This window comes from Zeus faber (assembly GCF_960531495.2).
Source record: "Zeus faber genome assembly, chromosome: 5".
Lineage (NCBI taxonomy): Eukaryota > Metazoa > Chordata > Actinopteri > Zeiformes > Zeidae > Zeus > Zeus faber.
The window spans coordinates 4,412,494-4,422,085 of NC_137192.1; the positions used below are offsets into that span (position 1 = coordinate 4,412,494).

General features: G+C 42.9%; 1 protein-coding gene across 1 annotated transcript; it reads left to right on the top strand.

The window, feature by feature from the left end:
- Positions 1–511: 511 nt before the first annotated feature.
- On the top strand, positions 512–3,006 carry slc2a10 (solute carrier family 2 member 10; the record flags this gene model as incomplete). Its single annotated transcript, XM_080000421.1, has 5 exons — positions 512–515; positions 1,057–2,319; positions 2,409–2,531; positions 2,642–2,777; positions 2,886–3,006. 5 exons carry the CDS (start codon positions 512–514, stop codon positions 3,004–3,006), a joined length of 1,647 nt encoding a protein of 548 aa, XP_079856547.1.
- Between the last annotated feature and the right edge of the window lie 6,586 nt (positions 3,007–9,592).

The window sequence follows — 9,592 nt, forward strand, 5'->3', positions numbered from 1 at the left end:
AAAATGTAGTGAAGTAAAAGTGCAAAGTCTCAGAAATGTAATATACTTAAAGCGATTTCAAATAAATGTGAGCACAATCACAAAGATTCTTACATTGTTCTGCAAATGCAGGACTGTAAGATATACCTGACATATATTTGATCATTTTTATCCCTAAGTCAAATCAGGGTGATTATATCACTTTATATCACCACCAAACAGAGCTCTGGATTTTTGTTGTGCCGACCTCAAGTGGTTTACCTAATGAAATCAGGGCAATCAGGGTTGTCGTGGCAACGGGGCTCTCGTGTTGCTCCCTTGTCGGGTCCGTGAACCACAGTGAGGGACACAATGCTCCTTCTGGGTTGCCAGTCAAAGCAATCAACCAGGACGTACATTTATTGTTTAAAGCTTTCAACATTTGTTTGTTTGTCCAACCTCATAGAGGATGTCGTTCAAACCGGACAAACCTCGGCCTGGACCTGCGCCTTGGCTTAACTGACACATTTGTGTCCCGAAAAGTGACCTGAACATGGGTAGGTTATTATATATTTCTCTTTCTCTTTCTCTTTCTCTATTATATATATTTATTTTTTCAATTTTCAAGTGGGTCCCAAGAATATGATTTTGAATGGCAAGCGTGCTTTAAGTGACACTTAAAGTCACTTCATTTTGCGAAGAGTATGGGAACAATCTATGTTTATTTTCTAGTTCAACAAAAACATTGATCGCAATGTGAAGTCACAGTATGCCTGCGTGAATGTCAAAGGCAAAATGCATTCGGATTGATGATTGAAGATAAGGTGAACAATGAGATTTGTTAGATTTCGGGTGCATTTGGTAGCACATTGTTTAGACTCATTGGCATATCTTTGAATGAGAGTGCACATCAAAGGTGGATGAGATCTAAAGACCAGTGGATTGTCTAGTAGTTTGAGTAATGAATCAATAGCATTTCCCAGTTGAGACTTAATATATAAAACTATCAGGTAGTCTTGAAAATGCCTGTTTTTAGTTTTGCTGCTACTCACCAAAGCCTACTCCTAAGGTATCATTAAGTCATTTCCTCCCCCCCAGGTTGCTCCACGCTGTGGCTGGCCAGTGCAGTGTCCACGCTAAGTGGCCTGGTCTTCGGCTATGAGCTGGGGATCATCTCGGGCGCCCTGCTCCAGCTTAAGGCAGAGTTCGGGCTCTCATGCGTCCAGCAGGAAGTGGTGGTCAGCGCCTTGCTGGTGGGAGCACTGTTGGCCTCCCTGGTCGGCGGCTGCTTGATCGATCGCTACAGACACAGGAAGTCCATGCTCCTCAGTAATGTCCTGATCCTGGTGGGCAGCCTGTTCCTGCTCAGCAGCTCCTACCCCGTGCTGGTGACCGGCAGGATCACGGTGGGCTTCGGCATGTGCATATCCTCCATGTCCTGCTGCATTTTGGTGTCCGAGCTGGTCACTGCAGAACGCCGGGGGTTGCTGGTCACCCTGTACGAAGCCGGGATTACAGTGGGTATCCTGGCGGCATACGCGATGAACTATGCCCTGTCTGACACAGGCGGAGGATGGAAGGTGATGTTTGGATTAGCCATAGCGCCGACAGCGGTGCAGCTTGCTTTTATATCCTTTCTACCGTCGGGCAGCAAGGAGCTCTCAAGCCACACAAATTTCTGCGGAAGCGAAAGAGACCTTATGAACACAGCTCAAAGTCATGAACTGGACAACCACAGCCCTGGCAGATCCACCAGAAATGAGGACGACAATATCATGTACCTCTTTCAGCGTAAAGACAACATGAGGACCAGAACTATCATCGGCCTGGGACTGGTGATCTTTCAGCAGTTCACCGGCCAGCCCAATGTTCTCTTCTATGCCTCCACCATCTTTCGCTCAGTGGGGTTCCAGAGCGTCACCTCTGCGGTGCTGGCATCAGTGGGCTTGGGGCTGGTGAAAGTGCTCGCCACTTTGATCTCCATGGTCTTCGCCGACCGGGCAGGCAGGAGGCCTCTGCTAATCGGGGGATGCTCCATCATGGCTGTGTGTTTGATAACCATCGGACTTCTCAGTGGACGACCGGTGCTCGGCACCAACGGGATGTGTGGTTTTGATAACGGCGGCACAAACGCAACATTTCAACCTCACTCGGCCCTTGACAATCGGACATTATTCAATGAGTCTCTCGGGGAGAGCGGGCCTTTGGGTAAGGCGCTGGTGTACCGGTTGAAACCAATTGAAACTGTCAACTTCCCCCGCACGGGACCTTCTGCAGACATGCAAGGCGCAGTCGTAAACTGGATCATTCTCCTGTGTATGATGGCTGTTGTCTGTGCTTACTCCTTTGGATTTGGACCGAGTATGTACTCACTCTGAAATAAGTCATGCAGATAAATGCATTGTTTCCTTGTTGGCTACATAATGCACTTTTTGGATCCTTCTACCCAGTGACATGGCTTGTGCTGAGTGAGATATTTCCGGCTGGCGTCAGGGGAAGGGCTTTCGCATTCATCAACGGCTTCAACTGGGCGGCCAACCTGCTGGTCACATTCACTTTTTTGAATGTTATCGGTGAGTAGACTTCCACCAACGTCTCTGGTTTGAGAACTGATTGAAGAATTTCAATCACGGTGGGACTAGTGGTGATCGGCCCAATATGAGCCGTTTTGTTTGGTCAACAGATGGAATCGGGCTGTCTGGCGCGTTCTTCCTGTACGGCACCACCGCCGCGATGGCCTGCCTTTTCTTCTACTTGATGCTTCCTGAGACCAAGGGGAAGTCTCTGGAGGAAATAGACAGGGATCTCCGTTCCAACAGGTGGGTTTGATCAATGTACCAAAATAAACGTTTTTTTTTTTTTTTTGCAGAAATGTCCAAAAAAAATTGTGTCAAGTGTCTATACGTCCGTCGCCTTGTTTTTTTCAGGGTGCACAGTGGAGAGGAATGCTGCAGTGTCCTTAGAAGGAGCAGGAGAACCCTATCTCTGAAATATCAGAGAGTAGACAGTCAGCTCAGCAACACAAACAGAGCCGACAGCACTCCATGACCTCACTGTTGACTTTTTATAGTTTACTTTTTTTTTATGAAACAGTTCAATTCTTCACATATTTGATCTTATTTGTTGAAGAGTTTACTCCATTCGTGATGTATGCTCTCATCGGCTTACTTGTGTTACTTGTCTGCTGCATTTGTAGCTTGGTTTTGGTAACAATGGAACAGAAAGCCCAAAGCCCAGACAGTTTCTTCACTTTCTTGATAAAATAGACTGCAGTGTGACATAATTAACAAGACTGTTCTTCATGCACATGAGCTTGTGGCAAAGGCCGTAAGACAGCAAATGTAGAAACAATGTGAAGAAGGGTAGGGTACTCTTTGTTGAATGGTGGTGCTGCTGCAAAAGAGTGATTTTGATTCTCTCCGTGTATGAAGTGATTCTGCTGAAATATTTTGAGTTCAGGTGGAATTAAATGGACAATGGTGGACCTGTTATGAGGTTGCTCCCCTAAAACTAAGGGTCTGGCATTAATGAAAGTGTGTGCCATAAACTAAGTGTTCAAGATCTTTATTTTGGGCCCTCCCAATTCAGGCCCTCCCTTCTTTGACCTGCTTCTTAGGTCACACAGTCTAAGCCCAAGACATTTGGCGTCCATTGGCATGGAACTTCCAGTTAACAATTGTGTTTGCCTCAACCATGTTCCCTAAAAATCCATTCCCATGTACGGCTCTCACTAAGTTCTGGTCTACATTTGGGCTTCACCGAGTCGTACAAACTAAGCTTGGCCGATCGTACAAAATTTCAATCGTCCAATCATGCAAGGATGGGAGGTGGATGGGCAGGTGGGGCGAGAGGGGTGCGTGCATAGAACATAATGTAATGTGGCAAAGTCTTTGTCACATTCTATTTCTGTGGTTGTAGTTGATTCAGACAATACAGCTCACAATGAGGGTTAGAAGAACACATAAAGTCACATATACTGCTTGAGGGAAAACATCAGTCATTTTTTTACATGCACTACGAGAACACTTTTACACAATGAACATTGAACTGTGCCATATGGCCAAAATCTTCTATCCTGATATAGGTGATCTCATATCTCGATAAGGATATATATCGCGATATAGCACATTTTCTGTATAGCCAATTAATAGTTTGTATTAAAAAAGGAAAACACATGGCAAAGCTTCTGTCACGCGGTGCAGCATGGGAAGGCGTTTGTCGGGGCTCTCACATTCACCCTATGTCGTAGGGGCGTGGTCGCAGACAGGCAAATGTTGTAATAATCCATCCAATGAGCAATTTCCCTCCATGTTTGTTTACACTCGCTCCCGTAAAGCACAGTGGCATAAAATATTGCGTAAAGCAATAAAGACGTTTAAGAAGAAAGACGTTGCTTGTTCTGTATAACTAGGTTTGGTTTTCCTTTTGTTCTTATACTGTGAGGAGGTAACTCTGTGAGACAGATGACAGTAAGTAACGCACATTCCTGGCCAGAAATGCCAGTCTCAGGTTTGCCAAGACAACACATGGAAGTGTTTCATTTTCCTTCCTATCTCTCTCAACAGACTCGTACCTTAAGTCTAATTTGTGATCACCCATGAGCCATGCACGTTCAATCATGTTCCCTTTCAAACATCAGCTCAGGAACATGAAGTCAAGATAACCAATGCGCCGCCATTTAAGCGGCGTTCACAAGAGTTAGATATGAGAGAAATCCCAAAAAAAAGGTGGGGTATCCTAGAGAACAGGAGTCAAATTCTACACTGTATGTCAATACCTGGAGGACATGTTTTGTGAATTGTTCTAGTATTACAGTATTACATTATAGGATTACACAAGTTTCTCCCCTTAAGGGGAGTTCATCTCTAATGGGAGTTTGGGAGAGGCACAGTTCTCCATCTTGGCGAACCGGTTGAACAAGATCAGGTGCAACCCTCCTTACAACCAAGCATGAGCTACAAGCACGTTCTAATATGAATGAATAAATGACTAAATATTAATTTATTTTTCCGTCGGTCGTTGCTCCTCTCATTGCTTTAATTACACCCTAGGTCTAGAGTAGACAGCATGCCTAAGAGATGAGAAGGTCCAGATGAAGGAAGTTAGAGTGCCAAAATAAAATAATTAAGGCTTTATCTAACAAGATTTTGTACATGTCTTTATTTTATTTATAGTAAATGAGTGTGTGTAATTCAATAGGTTTTCACCCTTCCATGATGTGCAACCAGGGTCAGTGTCTCATGCGCAGCTCAATTATGGTACGGAGCTTTAATTTGCTGATGCACTGTGTGATGGGAAAAGTTTTTGTTTTTGATAAAACTGTATTTAAAAAAAAGTGAGGCTGTTATGTGTCATGATTTCGTCTTTCCCAGCATATGGTCCAAACCCATGGCTCCAAGGCACAAGACTAAACCCACAAAGGAGTCATTGCATTTTTTGTTACAGCTCTGTCCTGTGTGCTTCTCCCGTTGGTCAATTTATTTTATATCGATCCTCGATCTAGACCGAACTTCCAACCAAGATACCAATGTGTGCGTCCAGATGACTCTTCTCTTGACCATCTCCAAGGGGGTCCTCCAAGGATCTGTGCCTGGACCTATACTATTCTCCATATACAGTTTATATATATATATACAGTATATACACACACATAACCTGTGTAGATAGGTTACAACCTATCTAAAGCTATGTACCATCTTTGGGCTCATGACAGTTTTATTTACTGCTCTTCATAGTCTGCTGTATAGGCCCTTGACCTTTTCAAGATTCAAGATTCCAAGATTCAAGATTTTTATTTGTCACATACATATACATACTTTCATACATATATGCAGTGAAATGTAATGCAACGCACCCGGTGATAACACACAATATGTCCTAGGAAAAAAAATTCTTTCTAATAGACCAACTAACTGACTCCTAAAACGTAATACAGTAAGTTGAATACTTATAGAATAAAATAAAAATATATAGAATAAAATAAAATACAATAGAAATAAAATGAAATAAAATGGAAGAGGGAATATGCTTATGCTTATGTCTGCTTTTAAGTTTGCTGACGACACCGTTGTGGTGGGCCTAATCACTGGCAACGACGAGAAGGCCTTCCCTTGAGGAGGTGGATAACATGTCACTCTGGTGTAAGGACAACAGCCTCCTCCAGAACGTCAGCAAAACTATGGAGCTGATTGTGGACTTTAGGAGAGCATTACAACCGAGGACGCACGCGCCGTTGGTGATTAATGAGGCTTCTGTTGACAGGATGAGCAGCCTCAAGTACCTGGGAGTCCACATCACGGAGGACTTAACATGGACTTCACCCACAGACACTCCGGTGAGAAAGGTGAAGCAGCATCTTTACCACTTCAGGCAGCTGAAGAAATTCAGGGTCTTGGTGAGGATCCTCAAGTCCTTCTACTCTGGAGCAGTGGAGAGCATCCTGACAGGCAACATCACTGCCTGGTTTGGGAACTGTACTGCTCAGGACAGGCGGGCCCTGCAGAGGGTGGTGCGTTCAGCTGAACGTACCACCGGAACTACCCTCCCCTCCCTGCAGGACTTATACACCAGGAGGTGTAGTAGCAGGGCCTGCTACTGCTGCGATCATGAAGGATCTCATCACCCCAACAAGGGACTGTTCCAGCTGCTGCTGTTGGCCGTTGGCACTTGGCCGACTGAGTGCAGTCACACAGCGAGAACAGAGAGACTGAGACGGAGTTTCTTCCCGCAAGCCATAAGAACTGTCAATGCTGAACTCACCAGGGGCCCTCACTGAGACACACACATAGGCTCCACTACCTTACTGTACTGTATGTAGCATACTGTACTGCATACTGTACTGTATTGCTGTTCTGTTCTGGGTTACTGTATTGCTGTGTTGTACTGTTGTATACTGTACTGTATAACCCAACACACACTACCTCACTTTATTCACATGCCACTTAACTGCACATATCTGTATATACATAGATAAATATACAAGTCTATTGCTTTTATTTATATTTTGTATTCCTTCTTTGTATATATCACTTTTCTTACTCATATTTTATTCTATTTACTAATTGAATTGCGTTTTAGGAATCAGTTAGTCTAGTTTCTAGTTAATTAATTAGCTATTGTTTGAGTTAGTTACTGACCAGTCAGTACTTATTGTGCATAATCTCCGGGTGCGTTGCAATGTCATTTCACTACATATATGTATGCTTTTATGTATATGTATGTGACAAATAAACATCTTGAATCCTGAAATGAGATTGAGGTATAATTTGGGTATAATCATTGACAACAAACTGTCTTTCAAAAATGATTTTTCTTCAATAGGAATTCTTCTATACTATAGAATAGGTACTGACTGGTCAGTAACTAACTCGAACAATCCCTTATTAATTAACTACAAACTAGACTAACTGATTCCTAAAACGCAATTCAATTAGTAAATAGGATCTATAGGAATAAATCACGTTTATTCTTTCTGCTAGGTAGTATCCGTAAGTTGTATCTGCAACTTTCTTGCCCATGCTGGAGACCTACACTACTCAAATGCATGTGAACCATGTCTACGATGCTGGATCACGGTGCTTTACGTTTCCTTACTGGCCGTCAATATCCAACACACCATTGTACACTATATGCTACTGTTACCCACTGTTGCGCTTAATTTACAAACCTGTTCTCAGGCTGGCTCCTACTTACCTGAGCACTTATTTGTCTCAAAGTCAAGGTCATCATGGCCTGCAATCTCAGGGCTTCCTACTGATGTCTGTTCCTTGTGTCTGGACAGAATTGGGGAAAAACGATTTTAAGGAATGCTGCGCCTTTCACTTGGAACGCCCTACAGGACGTCTTGAAATAAACAGACTTTATTTATTGATGGTGAATTTGTATCAATCCTAAAGGACCTGGACGTGGTCAGTGGCTTTTGCAACTTTAAACTATCCCGCCAAAAAAGATGCTTGCTAGGTTACCACAGCAACAGATGCCTGGTCAGGAGCAGGCCATTTGAGAAGGGTCCAGCTGCAGACCTCTCTCCTGAGGCCTCTTAGTTCTGTGAGCCAATGGGGTTTGAGTATGAGCTCCCCTTCTCTCCCTGCTCAGCACACCACTTTGTCATCAAATATTACAATAACGCTGATAATGTATTTAAACTTGTATTCACAATGCTTTATTGTTGAAAAGGCATTCAAGGATCAGACTGCTAGCCTATTAATATATTAGTATAATTTCCCACCACAGCCCTAATGGGATGCTCTTGATGAATCAATAATCGATCAAAGTCAATATCAAATTAAAATAAATACTTTGGCATGAGCGTTGTGAGGATGAAAATGTGATAATCCAACATGGCCACGGGAGGGCGCTATAACACTACACCAGGCTATCTGATCTTACACAAGTTTAGTTTTAAATGCTTTACTGTCGGAGGGAAATACAGTGCGTCGACCGGACATGGACTGTTGTCCAGCACTGGACTGTTTTGCCATAGCTATGATGGAATTTCTGTTTATGATTCCATTGTTCAATAATTTTAAAGATTATCCATCAAGATTCTTAACACCCAATGAAACAATTCATTTTGGTCACACTATTTTCACTTATTGAAGTTGTATAACCGCTTAAAAGTGTACAATTTGCTTTCCAGTTTGGTATTAAAAACAACAAACAACACCTACGGGCCTGTGAGAAACAATCCAAATCATTTTAGCAAGTTGTGAAATCCACTGTATTTTAAAATACGCTTTGTTTCTATAGACATGAGGATTTGAAAGTGGCACCGAGCCTGCAGGAAAGACGGTGGTTTCCATGGCCCTGGCTGCCATGTCATAGTTATACGGAAGGATTGGTGTGTCCACGTCCAGCCACCACCTCGTGTTGGGATCAAGACAAAAGGAAGAAGTACAACTGCTGGAAGCACACGAACCTCAGGACGTCGTTGGGAATTTTATTTTGTTTGCGTTTGGAAGGCAGAGACACTCTTGACATTCCCGCGTGCGCAAGCTTTTTACTCTTTTAACTCAATTTTTTTACATACTGTAACTGGATGAGAATTATCAATGTGATGGAAGTTTGTGGCGCTTCAGAGCTCATCCTTATAATAGTAGTTTGGAATGGTTGAAAAGGCACTCACACATTAATATATTAATGAACATGGCTATTTGTTTTGGCGTGTCAATTATTTAAATAACTAATTGATGTATTTAAATATTTTTAATATATATCACAGTGTATATATAGTCTTCATATTTCTAATTCAATTTCTGATGTATCGTTTTCATGCAATTATATTTCGCGCCTATGACCTGGAAAAACAAGCTACAATACATCCTCCGACCATCGGGGGCGATGGCTCACAGAACTAGGGGTCCTAGGAGGGAGGTGACGCTCAAACCCCATTGGCTCACAGAATTGGGACCCCAGGAGGGAGGTCATGAATTAAGAGGCCTCAGGCCATACCATTAGTTATTAGCAAATACATCTACACATTTAATAAAATGTGCTCTATACATTTAATCATTTCATTCTGATTCTCTCTTAAAAGGGCAGGGACTTTTCTTCCCAACCAGGAAGTACTGCAGATGGTAAGAGCAGAGACAGCAGTGACAATTCACATATTCGTTATTCTGTGCACCAAATGAAT